The sequence below is a fragment of the Syngnathus leptorhynchus genome, chromosome 22 (genome assembly GCF_054491065.1).
Source record: "Syngnathus leptorhynchus isolate UIUO chromosome 22, UIUO_Slep, whole genome shotgun sequence".
NCBI lineage: Eukaryota > Metazoa > Chordata > Actinopteri > Syngnathiformes > Syngnathidae > Syngnathus > Syngnathus leptorhynchus.
The window spans coordinates 3,635,048-3,656,336 of NC_141216.1; the positions used below are offsets into that span (position 1 = coordinate 3,635,048).

General features: G+C 39.1%; 3 protein-coding genes across 3 annotated transcripts; 2 read left to right on the forward strand and 1 right to left on the reverse strand.

The window, feature by feature from the left end:
* The first annotated feature begins 257 nt into the window (after positions 1 to 257).
* lmf1 (lipase maturation factor 1) lies at positions 258 to 3,836 on the forward strand. Its single transcript, XM_085903956.1, has 11 exons — positions 258 to 481; positions 699 to 1,008; positions 1,096 to 1,106; positions 1,184 to 1,332; positions 1,394 to 1,459; positions 1,561 to 1,728; positions 1,832 to 2,012; positions 2,105 to 2,258; positions 2,341 to 2,524; positions 2,617 to 2,729; positions 2,874 to 3,836. Exons 1-11 carry the CDS (start codon positions 268 to 270, stop codon positions 3,070 to 3,072), a joined length of 1,749 nt encoding a protein of 582 aa, XP_085760082.1. The 5' UTR covers positions 258 to 267; the 3' UTR covers positions 3,073 to 3,836.
* Positions 3,837 to 4,484: 648 nt separating this feature from the next.
* Positions 4,485 to 21,129, forward strand: rab26 (RAB26, member RAS oncogene family). The gene is made up of 9 exons (XM_085903717.1): positions 4,485 to 4,829; positions 5,193 to 5,303; positions 9,889 to 9,930; positions 10,115 to 10,181; positions 11,878 to 11,930; positions 17,908 to 17,973; positions 18,678 to 18,734; positions 19,385 to 19,461; positions 20,096 to 21,129. The coding sequence occupies exons 1-9, from the start codon at positions 4,623 to 4,625 to the stop codon at positions 20,196 to 20,198; spliced, it is 783 nt and encodes a 260-aa protein (XP_085759843.1). The 5' UTR covers positions 4,485 to 4,622; the 3' UTR covers positions 20,199 to 21,129.
* Positions 14,184 to 15,845, reverse strand: LOC147039420 (uncharacterized). The gene is made up of 2 exons (XM_085904195.1): positions 15,807 to 15,845; positions 14,184 to 15,309 (listed from the first exon to the last, which is right to left on the reverse strand). The coding sequence occupies exon 2, from the start codon at positions 15,257 to 15,259 to the stop codon at positions 14,306 to 14,308; it is 954 nt and encodes a 317-aa protein (XP_085760321.1). The 5' UTR covers positions 15,260 to 15,309; positions 15,807 to 15,845; the 3' UTR covers positions 14,184 to 14,305.
* Positions 21,130 to 21,289: the final 160 nt, after the last annotated feature.

The window sequence follows — 21,289 nt, forward strand, 5'->3', positions numbered from 1 at the left end:
GGAGTGGCACAGATACATGTGTAGAAATGATTTATAATATATATGAACTGATTACATTTTCTATAACATCACTCTATTAAGGCACAATTATGTGAAAATAATTTGAATTTGAATATATATTTGATTAAAAAACAATATTAGTTAAATTATTATGTCAGATAATAGTGCGTTCCTTTTATTGCAACAATGCAAATGACATTTTTGAAAATAAGAAAAAATGAACTTTTGCCTTTGTTTTCTCACGTGACCACGTGACGTACCAGCAACATGGCGACCTCCTGTGAGAACGAAGGCGCGTCAATAAGGAAAAGACGCCTGCGAGTTGGTTTAACAACTGAGGCAAAGTTTAGTGACAGCATCAGCAAAAAAGATGAAGCAAACACAATTGAAGAGACCAAGAAAGAAAAACTCCAACCTTTACAAACGGGGACTTTCTGGCTCACTCGTATTGTGCTGCTGCGCTCGGTCTCCTTTATTTACTGTGAGTATGGAATCCAAGTTTTTTTTCTCCTTTTTGGATTTGCATTCATTTCCGTGGGTTCTCTCTGAATGAATACAATTATATGTTAAATATTAGTAAACATGACCCATAATTAACATTTTATGTCAACTATTGAATGACATATTGTCATGGCTTTCCCATTGTTGATTTGAAAGAAATCTTAATATGATTCTCCAATATGTCTTTTTTTCTTTAGTTGTGGCCTTCACTGTCGCTTACAACCAGAATAAACAGCTGATCGGCGAAAATGGTCTGATGCCTTGCAAGAGCTACCTCAATAGTGTCAAACGCTACGTGGGAGGAAAGATAGGCATGGCTGCTCTAGCTTACACACCCTCCATCCTCTGGTTCTTGGACTGGACCAATATGGACGCCAACCTCGATGGCATTGCCGTGTTGGGAATGATCTTCTCTGGTTTTGTTCTGGTGACGGGAATGGCGAATATGGTGATCATGGGTTCCTTGTGGGTGCTGTATCACTCCTTGGTCAATGTTGGTCAGCTGTGGTAAGTTTTGGACTCACTCATATTTTAATTGATTTTTTTTATTTTTATTGGTTGTATAAAAATAGCTTTTTTTTTATTCCTCTGCAGGTACTCCTTTGGTAAGATGTGTACATCCATCAAAGCATCCTCAATCCACATCGAGATGGACTTGCATTGATTGTTATTCTTTATCCAGGCTGGGAGAGTCAGTTGTTGGAAACGGGATTCCTGGCCATTTTCCTGTGTCCTGTGTGGACTTTGTCCCAAGTCCCCCGCCGCTGCCCCCCTTCCCTCGTCTGCATCTGGACTTTCAGATGGCTAATTGTCCGCATTATGCTTGGCGCTGTAAGTAAAACTTTCTTCCTTATACTTGCACAAATTTAACTGGCTTCTGTTTATACGACAGGGCTTGATTAAAATCAGAGGGGACAAATGTTGGCGAGACCTCACCTGCATGGATTATCACTATGAGGTTGATTGATTTTTTTTTCTCTGTGATGTAAAATTGGATTGGCCACTCTCTTACATTTCTATTCCAAAATATTTCCTTTCTCCTCACCATTTTCATTTCAGACACAGCCCGTTCCAAACCCCGTGTCTTACTACATGCATCGTTCCCCTTGGTGGTTCCATCGCTTGGAGACTATGTCCAACCACTTTATCGAGTTAATCGTCCCCTTATTCACTTTCCTGGGCAGACGAATGTGTATCGTCAATGGCGTGCTCCAGATCCTTTTTCAGGTCAAATTATTTCAAACACTAATACACCTCAATCTTTTTAGAATCGATTATTCTATGGATTATTCCAGTAATTGTCAATCACTATTGATCATCCCACGTCTAGGTTGTTCTGATAGTAAGTGGCAACCTCAGTTTTCTCAACTGGTTGACCATTGTTCCCAGTCTGGCCTGTTTCGATGACGCATCTTTGGACTTTTTGTTTCGCTCCGGAAGCGGGGCCAAGAAAGCCGTTTTGAAGATTCAAGATGAGGATAAAAATGGACAAACAACTGAAGCCACTAAAGGTATTTATGCTGAGCAGTTGCAGTGTGAGAAGTGGACTCAGATTTGACTGAAAACTGAAAACAACATTTATATTATTTGATACTGGACCTAGGAATGCGAATCCGTCAGGTGGTCAATGTGTCTTTGGGCATTCTGATTGGCTGCCTGAGTGTTCCGGTCCTCATGAACCTACTGAGTCCCAGACAGGTGATGAACACCTCTTTTGACCCACTTCGCATCGTCAACACCTACGGGGCATTTGGCAGGTACATTGTAGCAGTAATTATTAAAGTATATTTTGGGGTGCCTCGCTTATCAACTCTCAGACCTGAACTGTTTTCTCTCCAGTATTACCAAGGAGCGCACTGAGGTGATTTTCCAAGGCACTCTGAGTGAGGATCCAAAAGACCCGAAGGCAGTCTGGGAGGAATACCGATTCCTTTGTAAGCCAGGAGATCCTTACAGACGACCGTGCCTCATTTCCCCGTATCATTACCGCTTGGACTGGCTTATGTGGTTTGCGGCCTTCCAGGTTTATTTTACAATTCTCCATTCAGTACTTTTTTTTTTTAGAACAGTTTGATTAGTTTAAAAAAAACATTCACGTTCCTGTTTCCCACACAGACCTACGAGCAGAGTGAGTGGGTCATTCACATAGCAGGACGCCTGTTAGCTAACGATAGCGCGGTTCTTTCGCTGCTGGACCACAACCCATTTCAAGACAGAGGCATCCCCAGGTCTGTTGATTTGTTACAAAATTATCTTTAAAAAAAAAAAAAGGTCTACGTACACAACAATAATCTGTGTTCAATGCAATACTTGCAAGTTTGTAACAAGCATAAACAAGACGAGTATTAACTCCTAATTTGTCTACGTATCAGGTGGGTTCGAGGAGAACATTTTAGATATAAATTCAGCCAACCGGGCAGCACCAGTGCAGCTGAGGGTAAGTGGTGGCTACGAAAACGCATCGGTGCCTACTTCCCTGCTGTGGACCTTGCAGCACTCAGGGGATACTTCCAGTCCAGGGACTGGCCACACCCTCATATATCAAAAGGGAAGAACTCAGGACATCGCTGACTTTGACACACAAAGGAGGTCAAACAAAGGTCTTCATCACATTGTATAAGTCAGGTGTGAATCCCCGAATACATTTGGGATCAACATCGTCCTGGTATCTGTCTCTTTTTTTTTTTTTTTTAAACATATGCTGCATTTGACCAATAAAATAAAATGAGCAAATAAATCAATTGAAACATACAGTAGCGGTCATGAACTGCAAAATATATTGCACAGAATGGAAATAAATGTTGTATATACATGTACAAATATTACTGTATGTATTTATTGACAAAAAATGTTTTCATTTTACTATGTGCATTGTAAAAATAAGAGCAGATGATATTCTAAAATCAATGCCAAAAATCTCATGGCATTTTTTTACATCAATAATAATTTACATGTCAGCGTGAAGAATGCCAGTAAAGAATAAGGACAATTAACACATTCTTTAAGGGTAATTAAAACCCTTACTGGCAGGAGCAACCTTGTAGTAACCAAAACACACCAGCAGATGGTGCTAAAAGATAACTTTTTCCCCAATTAATAGTTGAACAACGTTTTTAATGCTATACGTATGTTTAAAGCCTAAAACAAAATGTGCTATAAACAATCATTATTATGAATCATATATTAACATTTTGTTCTTCCTCGTTTAGTCCAAACATTGTCTTTTCATCAGCGAAGGCTTCTTGACATAATATTGTCCCAACAGGTAAAATTTGTGGCATATCACCTGTGCAACACATTACTGCCAGTGTTGTTTCGTAAATGTGGTGCTAAACATTCACTGTCGCGACATTGCTGAAATAAATCGCTCCTATGGGAAAAGCGGTGTAATTTCTTGGCTCGTCTCCTGAAGCGGCGCACAATGCGTAACCAACATTGAGGCAGATATGGTGCAGCTTTGGATTTGTAGTGTTGCGACTTGTAATGATGCGCTTTCGAATATTAAATTAATCCCATAAGCATGCTGTGCCTTTGATGACAATTTTTAATTAAATTGAGTGTGGAGTGCAACATATTAAAATTATTCACAACAGGGATGGGGGGGGGGGGCAACTATACCCCTATTATTATAAAAATTCTATATTTACGCCTTGAGGGCTGGGGGGGGGGGGGAATGTAAGTTTTTTTCCTATGGACTTCCCCTTTAAACCCCCAAGAGCGAGCATTCCTTCTTCACTCCGATCAGCAACACGAGAGGGAAGAGAGAGAGAGAGAGAGAGAGAGAGAGAGAGAGAGAGAGAGAGAGAGAGAGAGAGAGAGAGAGAGAGAGAGAGAGAGAGAGAGAGAGATAGGGCTGTTTACATTTTGAAGCGCATCCTCCAGTTCCAGTCGCTGCCAAGTATTGGTAATTGGTTGTTTTGTTTGCGTCATATAATTAAAAATATTTTGGGCTGTTTTTTTCTTTTCTTTTGCCACGCGCGTCAGCAGAAATGATTTGGACGCGGGGGTGAACTTCAGCGTCTTCCTCACAACGAGCTCCACTTCCACCAACCTGCAAGTGAACCAGAAGGAACACATTTACATCCTCGGTTTTGACTTGTTTCTTTTTTTTTTTCTTCCACATGCTGTTAGCACCGATTGTTACTAGAGCCATGTCCAGGAAGAAGACGTTAAAGGGCAAAGGCACCTCCAGGAGTCCCAAAGGGTCGCCAGGTATGGGCAAGACGGGAAAAGGTCTGGCTGCAGGTGCCTCGCCGACCTCCGGATTAGTTTATCCCAGCAGACCGTCCATCAGCAGCAGTGGCGAGTTCTACGACATTGCCTTCAAGGTAAGCCTCAACTGAATGGAAAGTCCATCTTTGATCAGAGACTCTACACACTTCACTTTACAATTTGCCATAGAACAGAAGTTTCTGCTTAGGCTGAAAGCAAAGGTGATTTTTTGACTTTATTTTTATTTTTTTCCAATTTAGTCATTTGTTTTGAGTGCATGCTCATGGGAACCAGAATTCACTTCACACTCTAATACTGCTTTAAGTGTTGCCCCCAAATCCTAATGTTTGCTTCTTTCAAATTAGGCACCATGGACTATCTGGAAAAATTTGCATTCAATCAACACTGCAATCTAACTTCTTTGTGATACTGAGAACAAACAAAAAAACAACCCAAAAACATTTTCTTTATCTTCTTAGGTGATGCTCGTGGGAGATTCAGGCGTCGGAAAGACCTGTTTGCTGGTACGTTTCAAAGATGGAGCCTTTCTAGCTGGTAGCTTCATCTCCACTGTGGGCATTGACTTCAGGGTAAGTGGAAATTGAAGGCAAGGTTTGATGATCTACTTTTCAACATATGGAGTAGCATGTAACCATTGTGCTGACATATAAATAACAAATAACAAGAAACATTGAAGCCTCTTCACATGCTCTGAAAGCTTTCAAATAATTCAGTCTAAAATGGGCTGTTTTGGTTTGGCTCCGCCCCCTCCTTTTTTGACCTTTTAGGTAATGAAAGAGATGGGAAATCAATGTGGAAATTCCTATTTATCACCCCTGAAGGATATGAAAGTGATATTTAAAAAAGAATTAAATTGATTGGGTCTGATGAGGAGATTTTAACACACACACACACACACCTGACAGCTGGGATATAAATGACAAATTTGCAATAAGAATCATTTTGTCTGCATGTCTGTTCCCCTCCTATGGCGTCTACCAAAAATAAGCCAAGCAAATGTGATCAGGCAAAAAAAAAAAAAAGATGAAACGCACTCATGCTAATAAGATTCCACGGGACAAGATCACCAGTGCAGAAGCTTATTTCTCCCCGTCTTGCATGGCCTACCTAATTCCTATGCTGTGGCTCGATTCTTAATTCTCTCAGTTGTAGGTGCGCAGGATTATATTTTTTTCAAGCCCTTAAAAAATTCAGTGATGTACTGGCTGACTGTCTTTGAGGTCAAAGGTTTCTACGATGGTCGCTACGTTTCCCTTTCTAACAGCTTTAATGACACCTTTGTTGAGTAGGTAACCATGACAACGCCATGAAAATGTGGCTATATTATTCAGCAGATTCTGCCTAATTTGGTTGACAGATGGCTCACAGTTTTTTTCTTTTTTTTTTTCCAAGCTTCATAGACAGAGGTCATCAGTCGAGAAAGAAACCGGTGACGATGCTAGTAGTCAGCGAGCCGTGACTAAAATTAGCTCGTGTCGACAACCTCGGGGTTGGTTTGTTGCGAATATTCTCGGCCTAATACTCGCTTTGCTTTACAAACTCTCTCAGTTCATTGCGCTCTGAATTTTGGAGTCGTTCCAATTCAATCACAGTTGTCGAAGGACGCCAAGCTGCTGTCGCGCGACAAGGTTCAAATCCTGATCCGTACTCTTGATGTGGATGGGTTGAGAAAAATATTTTGCAGACACCATGAAAGCTTGAAATATAAATACAGCCGTTGTTAGCTCTTCCCTTGTTACTGTCGATATAAAATAAAACATGGGGCTGTGCTCACCTGGCCTTCATAGATATGAAAATTGTTTTACTACTTGAGATTCAATCATGCGAAGGACTGTATGTTTATCCAGACGACCATAAAATAGTCAGTGAGGTCATGGCACTCTTTTCTTTTTATCACCTCGGTCTTCTTGGAAAAAAAAAAGATGGGATTTGACGTTGAATTTTGTAGACACGTTTGATCATCCTAATAAATAAATGAAATACAAACCTTTCCGCCAACATTCGAGCTACCACGGTTATTTCTTCAAAAAATAAAAAGTGGAAATGAAGCTTTCGATATTTATAGTTATCTGTGCGGGGGTGGTGCCGCAAAAGATATTCAAAGAATACTGCTCCAATTTAATGATAACAGTGAGGCGTAATCTGCCACACAGAATTTGGATGATAGATGGAATTTTGTCTACAGATTGAATTGAATGCGCCTCAGTAGTTTTTCAACCAAAATATATTCAATTTGTCTGGAGTAAACCAACCCCATGGCAGGATAAATCCTTCATTCTGTCTTTTCACTTTTTCTTAATCCACCTCCCATTGTGTGAAAGCCTGATGAGAAAGTTTCAAAGACAGTCACATGACCCTAAAACCTTATTTGCCTCAAACTGTGTCAGTCCTGCTGTATTTAGCAAACAAATATCAAGGCTTCAAGAAAAAAAACTGCAATGTGCTGCAGTCAGCACTGCTCGAGCTTGCCCATCATGGTGGACAACGAACGGCGAGAGAGCTGCCAGATCTTTGGCAGACATCCCGACAGTCCAATAAGATTTATCGCGCCAATGGGGAAACGTGTTAGCCGTATTCTTCAGATAATCCTGTCGTAACTCGAGAAATAATTAATGACTTATAAGGCCACTATGGGCTGCGTGCTTAACACAAACAACCTCAAATCATTCTATGTATATGATTAATAAATATTATTTTTAATAATGGATTTTGAAATTTTTAAATGACATTTTTTTATGTTCAGTACTGTTTAAAATAAATAAATAAATAAATAAATAAATAAATAAATAAATAAATAAATAAATAAAGAAAGAAAGAAAGAAAGAAAAATAAAAAATAAATAAAGGGGTCTTGCATCACTATTATTGTACACCCAAATTGGTACAATTAAAGTTATGACAGATTTGACCGTCGCGCATCACCGGCACACGGTTCATTAAAATAAATCTTCATTTGTCAACAGCTCAAAGTGTTTTTTTTTTACCAAGCAGATTTAGTAGCACTTAGTTTAGGAAGTCATTTAGTGTTTTACGATCTGCTTCGTTCTTGGTGGTGTTGTGACACTTTGCTTCTCAAATAGTGGCTGTTCCTAATCTAATAATAAATATCTTGGCCCAGTTTGCAGCCGGGTGCGTCATTCTTAAAAAGCCTTTGCTCAAATGTAGGTAGATTCCTCCTTTTACCACATTGAAAAGTAAAGCATGCTACTTTTAATCAAATGTATGCTGTTGCTAACCAAAACAGGAGCTGCCACACTGAAATTTGAATCTTCTAAATATAAAAGGCAATTCTAGAGATTTCAATGAAAATCTGAAGGTTGATGATCATATACTTGAAATAGTACTTTCATAACTGCAGCAATATCGTACTTAAGAGGGAATAAGTGTTTTGACCTCTTATGTAGGCAAACAAAGAAGCGGGGCAGTCTACTGAAATATTTCACAAAGGCTCAGGTTAAATACTTCAGTGTCTGCATATAAATGGAATACAGAACAGAAAAGGAAGCGGTGGTGGAGAAAGGAGAGCAAGGCTGACAAATCCAGGATGAGTTGGATTAGTGCAAGAAGCACAATGAAAGCTGTTTGCAGCCAACCGGGAAAGCGCAGGAAGTTGCTAAGTGGTAAATTGCTGTTATGGATTTTTGTTTTGGGACCAGATAAAAAAAAAAAAAAAAAGGATTCTGCTCCTTATCAGGACCACTGACCCCATCGCGTGAATGTGGGCGATCAGAATTTCGATTTTCTATTAAGCCTGTGGAGCCACGCTCTTCGTAGTTAGACAGCCAGACTAAGTGGGTAGTGATGTGATAGAGTTTCAGTTGAACCCAAGGCCAAAAAAAAAAAAAGACTTTATTTTGAACTTCTGAGCCAACTGTGTTAATCAAACAGTCTGCATTGGATTGTATATTTTTCTGTTTTGAATACATGAATTAATGCAAATCATGAAACAAAATTGTCGTTAATAAGTGCAGAATCCCAAAAATGCAAAAAAAAAAAAGTAAAAACCCTCCCATAGCCACAGGTGCCTAAAAATTCTAAGCCATTATATAAAATTCATACCTTTTACTTTGATTTATAATCTAATCTTTTTTTTTTTATGTGCAATTTTACAACGTACCGTTCAGGCTGTACCTGGACATAAAATGCCCCGCCTCCAAAAAAGCAATTCTCCTTAATATTTATTAACTCTGGTCATTATCTCATTGGCTTCCTTTTCTTCCAAACTATATCTATCCTGATCCTTTTAAAAATCCAAATCATTCTACCAGCACCTACAGCAACAAACACGATTTCAGTCAGAGACCTCCCAAAGGACTTCATCATAAAGTATCGCCAACAGAAACCCCCCCAAGCGCGAGTCAGTCAAATCCCAAAATCTGCTCTAGAACAGAGAATCGTGCATACAATCAAAATGCAGAATGTGTCCTAGAAGAAGTTTCTTAAATCTTCACTATGTTGTAAAAGATTCCCTCTGTGGCCCATTGAAAAGTCCCGATGCATATTCACCGGTATCACTAAGCCTCATTGGACAGGAATGAGGCTAGCCCTTTTATTGTTTCAAGGCCATTGCTACCGAGCTATCCATTCTATTTAACTACTTCATCACTCTGCAAATTGTTTTCCCAAACACACTTTGCTTTGTGTTTGTCCAATGCAAAAGCACGCGTTGTGTGTGCAGACAAAATAACAATGCAGAGGAATTTTGTTGAGTTATATGTGTGCTCATTTGATGTATTTTTTTTTTTCATGTGCTTTCATAACCAAGAAGAAAAAATTACAGATGTCTAAGGAACATCTTATGCTTTTCTATTTCTGTACATACTGACTTGTAATTATTTGTAAACAAATGTCTTCATATATTAAAGGAAAACAAATCACAGGTAATTGTTCGAACTAGCCAGAGAAGATTCACAAACAACACGAATGCATGTTTCATGTCAGGTAATTAAAAAGACAACAAAAGGAGTGTGCCTTTGTGTTTGCAGGTTTTAGTCATTCTAAAATGGGCCTTTGGATGGATGCATCCCCTGCTAAATGCAGATAGGGCTGTTTTCTGCTCTGCTTCTGTTTACAGGAGCAATTTCATGTGCATTGCAATATTGATGCTGATTTTATTTGTTTTCGAAAATTCGGATGTTCTGTGGGTGTTTTCCAGAATAAGGTGATGAGCATTGATGCTGTCAAGGTCAAACTGCAGGTAAGATAAAAACTCAAATTTCCTTTGAAATAAAGAGAAAGCTAAATACGCCGCTTTTTTGTGTGTGTAAATAAAACTGGCATAATTTAGAAATTAAAATGTTGCTTTTACAACCGCAATAAATGAATAAATAAATAAATAAAGTTGCATACATTCTAGAAAGCCAAATAATTTTCTTTTGTAGATTTGGGACACTGCTGGTCAGGAACGATTCCGGAGTGTCACACATGCATACTACCGCGACGCTCACGGTAAGACTTTTTTTGTTCGATCTCATTAGTACGATTAAGTTTCGATGGTCATGTGATGTAATATGTGTGTGTGTGTGTGTGTGTGTGTGGGCCGGCCGGGCCTGTTGTCCATCGTTAAAACGGATCTGTCAGTTCTGTACAGCAATTTGCTCGCAGATATTTAACAAGGCAGCAGGGGAGCCTCGGAAGCGCTCTTTCGAATCGTCAGTCTGTTCCTGACTTTTAAACAAAAGTTCGTTCTTTCTGACAGCCATTACGGGGTAAGAGTTTGCAACCCAATCACGCCAGCCACGTCACTAAACCGTCAATTCTTGGGAGATAAGTTGGACTTTGTTATGACCTTGGAGACATTTCCGCCTTATAGCTGTTTTCTATTAAGGTTTAAGACCACTGAGCATGCGGGGGGCAAAGGTCACATAATTGACTTTTGGTATTTTCTGAATTTCCCAGGAATTTGATTCCACATTTCCACCTATCCCCCCCCCCTAAAGAACACATTATGAATTTCAATCAAGCAGGCTGTAAAAAAAAAAAACCTGTTTGACTGATTTAGCTCTTTCCATTTTGGAAATGTCAAGATTTAAGGAGCATTCGGCTTCAGCGGTTCCATTGTATTAGGCCGAACCTATAAATATTCAAAACATTGGGTGAGACCGTATTGTTTCAGAGTATACCACAATATTACAATAGTAAATTCATAATTTAACCACGTAAACAACCCCACGCAATAAGATGCCTTGTTGCTGTGAGCTCAGTGCACTTTGCAGGGCTCATTTCATGCAAAGGATGTCGCCAAGTGCAAGAGGTCCAGCTGTGTCCGGAAAAGAACTGCATCTTCTCATTGGAGCTGGCATTCAGCAAAATCACTGTGCTGTGGTTGCAAAAAAAAAAAAGAGATGGAACACATACTCAATGGGGAAGTCAAATAATTTGTTGGTGAGAAAGACATTTTATGACAATAACAATTTCCTGCCAACAGGTTCCACATCTGTAACAAATATTTCAAATTTAAATGACTTTCAATTCATTTGATTACAAACTATTAATTGGAAAAATGGATCTCTCCAGTGTATTTAAGGCCTAGGTCAATTAGTAAAAAAAAAAAATCACAGTTTACTTTCATGTGAATAAGACAGAGCAAGGTCAGCCCGTAATTATTGCTGAAGATGATCATGTCAGAAATGATGTATGGCAACTGTCGTTTATGGATGGTGGCCTTGTATCCATCGCCCATCTACTCAGGCACTCGGCAATAGATTGCGCAATTTAATCAACATACTGGGACTGTACGTGAATGCCAAGCAAATATCTACTGCAACACAATAGCGAATGAAGACGGAGCAAAAGATTTCATATGCGCTAATGTATTCCTCCAGTCTTCCAAATTATGCAAGTTATGACTTGCCAAAAAGAGACTTGCTGTAAAAGTCTGACTGATTTCTCGAAGATCTATTTTTCCTTGTTCCTTTTAGAGATTTCACCACAGGAATTAACCTGAACGTGGGGGAAAATGGCCATCTTATATTACTATTATTTTTAATTTTCAAAATTACTAGTGGTATCGATACTTGGTATCGGCGTCTTCTCAACAATCGAGTATTGATAAGCGTCGAAAAGAAATGATAATGTTGGATGAGTGTTGAGTGATTTTCAGATTTACTGCACTTGCGTGATAAAATATGCTTTGTCTTTTCAGCTCTCCTTCTGCTCTATGATGTCACTAACAAAGCATCGTTTGATAACATTCGGGTAAGAAAAGCATCTGTCTCATTTCCATTCCACTCGTGTTCTCTCCATTCTTTGCAACAGTAGTTATATATTCTATACACATAATTGATGTAATATCATTTTTTTTTAATTACAATATCAATTTTATGACCTTCCATGTTTGATTTACACCACATAAGGGAATATGTTACAAATATGCACCAAAAAAAAAAAATCTTTTTGTAGTATGGTAATGTGGAAACAAATGATGATGCATGGAAATTAGAGCTACTTTCCCCCCTAAATGGACTCTTTGTAGTTGGAATGCAATTTTCTCTCTCCTGACCTATCTGGTAGCATTTGCCTCATCCATTCTGGGTGAATTACAGTCCCTTTAATTAACACACAACAGAGTTAAATCTAGCAATGTCATCAATGCTAATAAGGATCTGGCAAGCCTGGTGCGCTTACAAGCACATCTGGAGTTGTTTGTGTGGCGTGCACGTTATTGGATGCCGAGCTGTCTCAATACACTCATAATCTTCTCAATTAAAAAAAAAAAAAAATCATCAGAGCAACCTGTTTTTTTTTTAAATATATATTTTTATTTGCAGATCACTGGCGGAGCTAGAGGGTGGCCCATGAGGGCACTACACCCCCCCCAAAGTATGCCAGGCTAGATAATTTGGGAATTTTCTTTATTTTTCCAGGGATTTTTATCTTTATCAGGGTTCCTAATAAAAGCTAGTGAAATAAAATTCTGTTCTTCATGTAAATACTTCTCATAGGCTTTGGTCCATAATTGCATGCTGCTATTGCGTACCCTCTCTCCCACTGTGTGAATCCATTAGCAACCAGGTCTCGGGGCGAAGGCCGCTGAGTATTTAGAGGGAAATAGACAATCAGTATTCAGTGATTTTTCAAACTCAACAGCTCTTATTCTCATTGCACAGTGAAGTGGGCTGCTTTTATACAGCAGCTTTTTTTGTTGTTGTTGCTAGCAAAGCTATTACATAAATTATGTTGAAGATTTAACAACCTACTTGAACCTAACAAGGTTACGCGCTTACACAAACCATGTATTGTAATTAAGTTTCAAAACAGCTCTCTAAATCATGAAATTCAGTCCAGAGTTGATTCAGGTGGAATCGTGACATTTTGTATTTGTTCAGTGACGTAGAAATACAGATATATTATAATACGCCAGGATTTTCGTTTTAGAGTTGATTTACTGTGGCTCTTACTATATTGTCATTTACAACATGCCAATGTGCCTTGGTCTTCGAGACTACAAAAGTAATTTGCCGTCACCGTGGTAACGACAGCCTCATTCATTTCCTAGAGATATCAAGACTGAGGATGAAGAATACGATTATACACATTTTTTTTCGATTGGACCATGATTGGAATGAAAGAGCATACTAATGATGGTTACGTTTAATAATAGCTCCTCAATATATAATCATCAGTATTGAGCTCCTTATCAACGGCGCACAGCCGGTCCGTGTGACCCGATACGTACACGTCAAAGGCCACAGGTTAGCACCTTCTTGAAGTACGTGTTTTATTATTGGCTTTGTTATTCAGACTTAAATTGCCAGGCAGGGGTGGTGATGTTTTGCTCCGCAAGGTCGTTGCAAAAAAAAAAAAAAAATCCCATCAAGCTCTCTGCGTGTCTATAAAATGTTATTTGCTAAAGCAGATTTGTTGAGTCGCTCCATCTACTGTACATTTCAAGCTGAGTGAATTTTTCGTTTTCTCATTACTTTTTTTATTCCCCCCCGCCCCACTTGTTTGCTGTTTTTGTTTTTTTTGTTTTTATCTCTGTTAAGCACAACCCTTTCGTCAGCCTCTCCCTGGATTTCGATCTTTATATTTTTTTTCCTCCCTGTCTTGTAAATATTTAACACCCAAAAAAGAGGACCCTTTTTTTTTTTAACCCCTCATATCATAGAATCCAACTAAATGTTATTTTCCACAGACACAAATGACTACACTTGGTTTTGAAAGCAAATCAACTTTATATGCAAGAGCAACTTTGCTCCTCAAAAATTTGCATATCAGACAAAAACAACAAGGGGGAGGCTATATTTAGAAATGACTGTTCTGTTTGTGTGAAACGTACGATTGGGGTCTCAGCATTTCTTGCTGATAACTGCCATCCCACCATTCCCCTGCCTGCAGCATTGCTTCCAGACTGCACAGCAGTGATGTCCCCAAGAGACCCCGCCCCCTCCCCCTTGCTCATCTCAGTGGGGCCCAAACCCAGATTTATAAACCTGAATCCTTCCAAACTTTTTCCATAAATTCAAATTCAGGTCATAATAGACGTTTTGAACTTTTGGAGATTTTTTTTATTTTTTATGTCAACAAATGCAGAATTGCTTTAACCTTTCCAGTTGTTTATACATTTGTGATTAGTCATCACTTTTCAAGTGCATAGCATTTATTTGAGCATACAAGCTGGAATGTTTTTCAGTCTCTTGTGTTTTAGCTTTTGGTTTTATCACACTGTAAATAATTTCCTCTTGCTCACTTTTACGAGCAGCACACATTTGGTGCTGCCATGAATGAGAAATGAGTTGTGCTATTTTTCTTGCCAGAGGACTTTTTTCGGGAACAGCCGATGGCTTTTTACACGGTTGAGGGTTCGCCATCTCTTGGCCGTATGCTTGACGGAAAACGTGGTCCGTTTTGGCGGAGCGGAGGTGCACGTGGCGGAGCTCCTCCAGAGTAATCGCAGGCATTGATTTGAGGAAGGCTAAAGAGTCCGAGTGATGGCGACGGAATGGTTTGGGATTTTCTTTGGGATCAAGTGGAGATGTGTCGGACAGAAGAAAACCCGGATCGGGAACGGTGACGGGAAGAGACAACCTTTTTGTGTGAGCCCGTTTGGAGGAGGTGCTTGATTTGCTGCGTAACTTCCAACCAAGCGGGTCACGCCCCGTAATGACAGATGTTTGGACAGAAGAAGTCAGGGACGTCGATGGATGAGTAATGGAGCCTATCCCGGTAATGGGACTGGAGTAGCGTTGTCTCGGATGACGAGATGGAATCTGATGGGATCGAAGGGGCACGCCCCGTTGAGGCGGTTGTGGTTCCCTGGTGTTTTTCTTGACAGTAATGACAGGGGAGCTGTTGCTATGGCAACAATCAGTGGACCAGCGGCGTTGGTGGGAGCAGGAGGTCAGGCTGGTGCTAGATGTTCTGCAGCATGATTGTTTACCTTCTTGTTTGTTGGTTGTGACCTGACCAAGTCTCCCTTTGTCCACTCTGAGCTGTGTGGGACGGTCCTGGTGATTTTCACCCATGCGAGGGTAGAGATAACTGGACTTGTCCGTGTCATTATTAGCAGAGGAGCTTTTACTCATCTTTTTTTTCGGAGAGTTCAACGTCAAAGTTCACTCGCCCCACGCATAACCTTATGAAGGAGAAAGGAGAAGTTTGAAAAGAGGATCCCAGTTGAGTCATGTTACACAACGTATATCCTTTTCACAACAAACATTTGTAAACCAGAAGCTGCAATATAAATTTCAATTATTTCAAATTTTAAAAACCCTGACTAGAGCAGGTTTCATATCAAAATAAATAAAATTAAATTAAAATAAAATTAAATCATATTTAAAAAATCATGAAAATGAACAAATTATAAAAAGTAAGAATGGTCTCTAAAATCACATCTGTGCGATATAAATGGCATATATTCCGTTGAGTTGAGGCCAGCTGCACAGTAAAGGAACTGAGCCAAATGCAAGTCGACAATCCTGAACAAATTACAACTGGCAGATGATCCTTGCAACCAGCAAAAAGAAAATCCACGATACACCATGTTGTAGTCACCTAATGTGATCTTATTTATCCCCAAAACACATTCCCATACACGTTACATTGATTTCCATGAATATAAATACCATTTACCTGCAATCTTGCGTTGAGTTGACCTGAGATAAAAAAAATGTCTTATCATCTTCTTGGTATTTGTGAAAGCACCCCACCCAGAGACCAAGTCCAACCCTAACCGCAACTTCCTCAAAATTGTCAAAACAAGCACACACAAATTTAGAGACATTAAAGAGAAGTCCAACAGCAAATGATGTTTGAGTGTGTTTTGAATGCCAGGTAGCGTTCAAATAAAAGAAGAAAAAAAACAAACGGTGGGTGAAGAAAGTCCAGTGATTGAATTTCCTTGTCTGTCTGCCATCTTCATTTCCAGATGGCTAAAATCAATGAAAAGAAGTCTGGCCTAGTTCATTGGGATGCTTATCACTGTGGAAGCAAATATCACAAGGAGATGGGCGCCATTTGGAAATCACTTGATGTCCTAGTTATAGATTGAGTCTTACATTTGAAGTTTTCAAGCTCATTTAAATTTGCTCAGTTGTTACGCAAAATGTTGACCGCTATCAAATAGCATTGACTCCACTTTTATTTTCGCTACTCCGGCAACCTGACGCAAAATATGTTTTCATTTGAAATGCAACACTAATGACCTTGCAAATTCCAATCTACCGTTATCAAACACTATCAGGTGAATGTTGTTGCAAACACCATCTATAATTGGATCGCTATCTGGCCTCAAAGCTTCTTTGATTTTTGTCTAAAAATAATTTTCACGCTTCTTCTTTTCCTTGGAGATGAAAATAAAGCTTCTTTTGACCTCGACAGCAGTCACAGTCCATCACATGCAGGTTTTGAAGCTTGATGGCATCCTATTTTAAAAAGCCGTGTTCCTTCTGTCGTTTTCTTGTAATCCACCCACTCGCTACCTTTTTCTCCACCATTTGAGTAATTGGCAGGTTGTTGACAGTCGAGGCCGCTAGGTGCTACGATCTCCATGTAATGAAGGAATGTAAACCCGAGCCAGACAGAACGAAGCTTAGGGTAAACTCCCGGATGAAGTGCCTCATTTCAATCCAGGTGCTTCTCATGCACGATAAATGTTGGCAGTTATGTCTGACCTTTGACCTTCCAGTAATTGTCTTTATTTTTCAGATCATTCTTTTTCTCTCTCTATACTTGTGCAATAGCTCTTATTGACTCCCCCGGCTCCAAAATAATTTGCTTTTCTCTCATCTTCATGATTTCTTAGCAATAAATGCAACCCAAAGAGACAAAAACAAAACAATATTAATGATATAAAAGATTTATAATAAACACAATAGTCAAAGAAGCCACTGCTCAATGGACACAGAGGTTGTTTCTTTTCTTCTCGGCACAAAAGCTTTCAGCTAACGGAGGCGGCTTGACACAACCTTGAACCACTCCGATGCGTTTTGGTTCAAGCTCAATACATTTCCTTCCTGTGGAAATTTTGCAACCGAGGGACATTCTTAAAGCTTTCAACCTTATAACAGTTGCCCTGTGAAAAATAAATCCATTAATCCGACAAGGTTTACTCGCAATATTAACGCACATTCATTTTGCAAGCCCCATTAAAAAAAAATAATAATAAAAAATGAGAAAATAAACCATTTGAAAAAAATTTAAAATAAAATAAAATGTTTGTAATAAATAAATAAATATGACAAGGTTTTTGACTTGTGTTTTTGACAAACTGGTGGGAGTCTGATGGGATTTCGATGTAATTGGGTGTCTCCTCGGAGAACGCAGAGTGACAGTAATTACCCAAACAGATTATGCCTATAATCATCCGGGCTAATTAGAAGAAAAAAAATGGAAGTAGGACAGCTTCTTTGTTGTAAATAACAATGCGTTAGTAATTCTATTTTTAATAATAACACACACATTATATAAGCTCATGTCATTATTTTTATCTTTGCCTTTGTTCCTTCTTGACGCCAATGTGTTTCATCCTCGTCACTAACCGCTCTTCCGCCAAGGCCGGCCATCTCGAAAGCCACCCACGTGGAAATGCTGATGGATAGGATAAAAGCAAAAAGAGGCGTAGTAAGAAGAAGAAAACTTCCAAACAATCTGCAATTTTCTTTCACCACTTGTATTTATCATCAATCATCATCATCATCCCTCTCCTCAGAATTTTCTTTTTTTTTTCTTGCAGGCATGGTTGACAGAGATCCACGAGTTCACTCAGCAGGACGTAGTCATCATGCTGCTAGGCAACAAGGTAAGACCTTGTCATCGCTGTAGAAAGATGTCTTGATAGATGACGGAGTGAGCGACGAGGGTACATCATTGATTTATGAAAGGACTTCTTATATTTTGTGGACCAGTTTTACACTTCCTACTTCAATTTACTCAGCTTTAGAATCTCCAGTTGGCCTAAAATGCTAAATTTGACTACTTCTACATCTCTCTGACTCCATTTATATGATAATATCAATAACTCAACACGACCGTGTAGTGTAAAAGGAGCTGCTCGTATTAGCCCGGCTAAGAGTTATCACCCCGAGACAGCAGTTCTCGCTTCTATAAAGCATCCCAGCTCACTTTTTTCCCCCCCTCCCTCTTATTTACAACTTGTTCACTGCTAAACAAGATGTACACTATCTGCCCAGAAGAAGGCAAGTAAGCAGAAAGTCAAATGGACGATATGGGAAGACAGACAGTCTTGCTCATTTTGTTTGGCTTGGAATGCTGGAGGGCCAAAAAAAACAAAGACATTTGCACTGGCTTGTAGAAAGATGCAGATTTCAAGGTTAAGTCCTGCAAAGGTCCAGGTTATGTAACACTGTGCTATTTATTTACTGTTGTTGACTTCCATGCTGTCACTATCCAATTTTGTCATTGTGATTGTTTACCTACATTTTGGCATCTGCGTGTTTGTTGTTTTTGCCATTCAGCAAATATAAACACTATAATGTTTTATAGGCCGACTCGAACCATAACAGGGTGGTGAAACGAGAAGAGGGAGAAAAACTGGCAAAGGTAATTATATTATTATGCTTTAATACGCACACATTAGCATTCTAATAACATAAATGATCAACTTTTTTTTGTCAACGTCAGATTTTTGCAAGGAATGACTCTCCATAGTCCAATCCGATTCTTTTATTATGTCTTGCACTTAATCCGTCCATATAGATAATAAAATGCCTCCCATATACCAGCGTATGTATTTATTTATTCATGGATGCTCATTTGTGTTATTGTTTGCATGGATGATTGGGGAAGGCTTGCTGACTTCATTTTCCAGGCCGTTACACTCGGATAAGCTTGGAGAGGTGTACAAGAGTAAACGTGAACGTGGGTGGGAGGGGGGGGGGGGTGTTGTTGCGCAAGAGCATCAGCTGTCAGTAGATATACAAAACAAAAACTATTGTCATGATGGAACACACACCTTGAATATATATTTTGTCCCTTTCCTATAATAATATAAGGTGTTCCTAATCAAATATTTTTTTAATGATGTAGTGCCACCAACAAAACAAGATTAGACACACATTTTTGTGAAGATTTTATTATCGATTTTCATAAGACAAAATTGGGCAAATTTCACTTTGCTACAGAATTTTTTTTACAATTTTTGTATTTATGTGTTTATGATTTATTTATTTATTTGCTTTTTCCCCATGCAGGACTTTGGTGTACCTTTCATGGAGACTAGCGCCAGGTCCGGACTGAATGTGGAACTGGCCTTCACTGCTGTGGCCAAGTGAGTCACACACACAACCCCACAAAGTTGGCATTGTAAGGATATTGGTGTGGAAGTTCCCAAAATATTTTTTATTAGATAACATTCAATCCATGATTATATCCAAATCTGTATTTTAATGGACTTTCAAACCCAAGTAGTCTGTCTCAGCAAACCTTCTTGAGCCCCTTAAGTAGTATTTTTTCCTGACTCTTGTTGAGCATCCATTTTCTTTACTGCTTGTTCTGTTTCGGGTTGCAAGAAGCTGGGTTCTATTCCATTTGTCTTTGGGTAAGTTGCCCCCTGGACTGTGTCGCCAGATGATTACAAAGCACATATGGATTGTCCACACTCATACTGCAGATGTGAATGTGAGAGTCCATGGCTGTTTGTATGTGTGCTGTGATTGACTAGCATTCCTTGCAGTGAATGGATGGATGATTTAAAACACACCTGTTGGGCAAAATAGAAAGATGACCTGTCTTCCCTGGGACTCTCTCATCCATCCACCTTTTCATTTTGTCAAATTATAAGGTGATGTCTGTTACTAGCCAGCCATCGCACAAAGTCAGCCGGGATGGGCTTAAGCATAATAATGAAAAGGGTTGCTATAGAGAATGATTTCATGGGAGCCTTCTGTGTTTCTCTTTGTTAGAGAGCTGAAGCACAGGACCATGAAGGAACCCGATGAGCCAAAGTTTCAGTTGCAGGAGTACGTCAGCAAAGAAATGAGGACTGCCGGCTGCTGCCGCTCATAGATTGTGTGTACGTGTGTTTGTGTGCATGCGTGTGCGTAAAGGTAAGAGCCAGATGTACCCGCCCATAAAGTCTGTGCAAGTCAGAGAAGTTTATTTATTGTCTCAAGCTTAATGGTCCCCTGCAACTGTGAATGTAAAACTGAGCTTACATGTATATGCAGACATGCATGCACACACACACACACACACACATAGCCCACTTACACATTTCTATTGTCTGTGTTAGTCCTCCCCTCACAGCATCATGAATGTGTCCCGTGCTGTGCTGTGCACATTTTTCAATATTTATGTGAATTGAAATTTGTAAGTCTTGTTGAAATAGAAATGTAAAGTAGATAAGTTGAATATTCATTATGGTAATCACGAGAGGGACTAGAAACTCTGAAGAACACTTTGTACAGATGTTTCATTGTACCTCATATGAGCTTTGTTTTGTAATAACTGTTTGATGCGTTTTACCAGCAGATAATGTCCATCCTGCAAATGTGATGAGTTACACTACATTATATATGCAGTTGAAATGTGATGATATTTTCAATTCAACAAATGTACAGTAAAATACTCGACTGTTTAAGTTCTAATAACCATATTGTAACTGAATTGAAATGGTATTTACATTAAAGAAAGAGCAATGATGAAAAGAAAATGGACATGTTCATTTTACGCTGGGTTATATACAAGTGAATGGGGGCACTGCCGTCTTGTGGCAGCTTGGCGTCATTACATGACCGCCATATAAACTTTAAAGCCGGTATGTTTAATATCGTACGACGTAAGTATTTATTGAATTCTGCTTATGTGGTGATATTTTCAATAAATGTACAAAGTGTCTTTTATGCGTGTTTACTAATGATCAGAACTACAAGAAAATAATTGTCAAATTTTAGGCAGACTAGCATTTCTACAAAACTACCCTTAAATCTAATGTTTAAATGTTCAATTATGGCTGTATGGAATTCATTGAAATAAACTATATGAGTATATGTTTTTTTTTTCTTTTGTATGAAGCCATCTTCAGAATTTTTGTTTGAACTACCTGCCTTCAGCATGTATTAAATTGTAACCTTTACCCTCCAAGAGTGCACTACAAG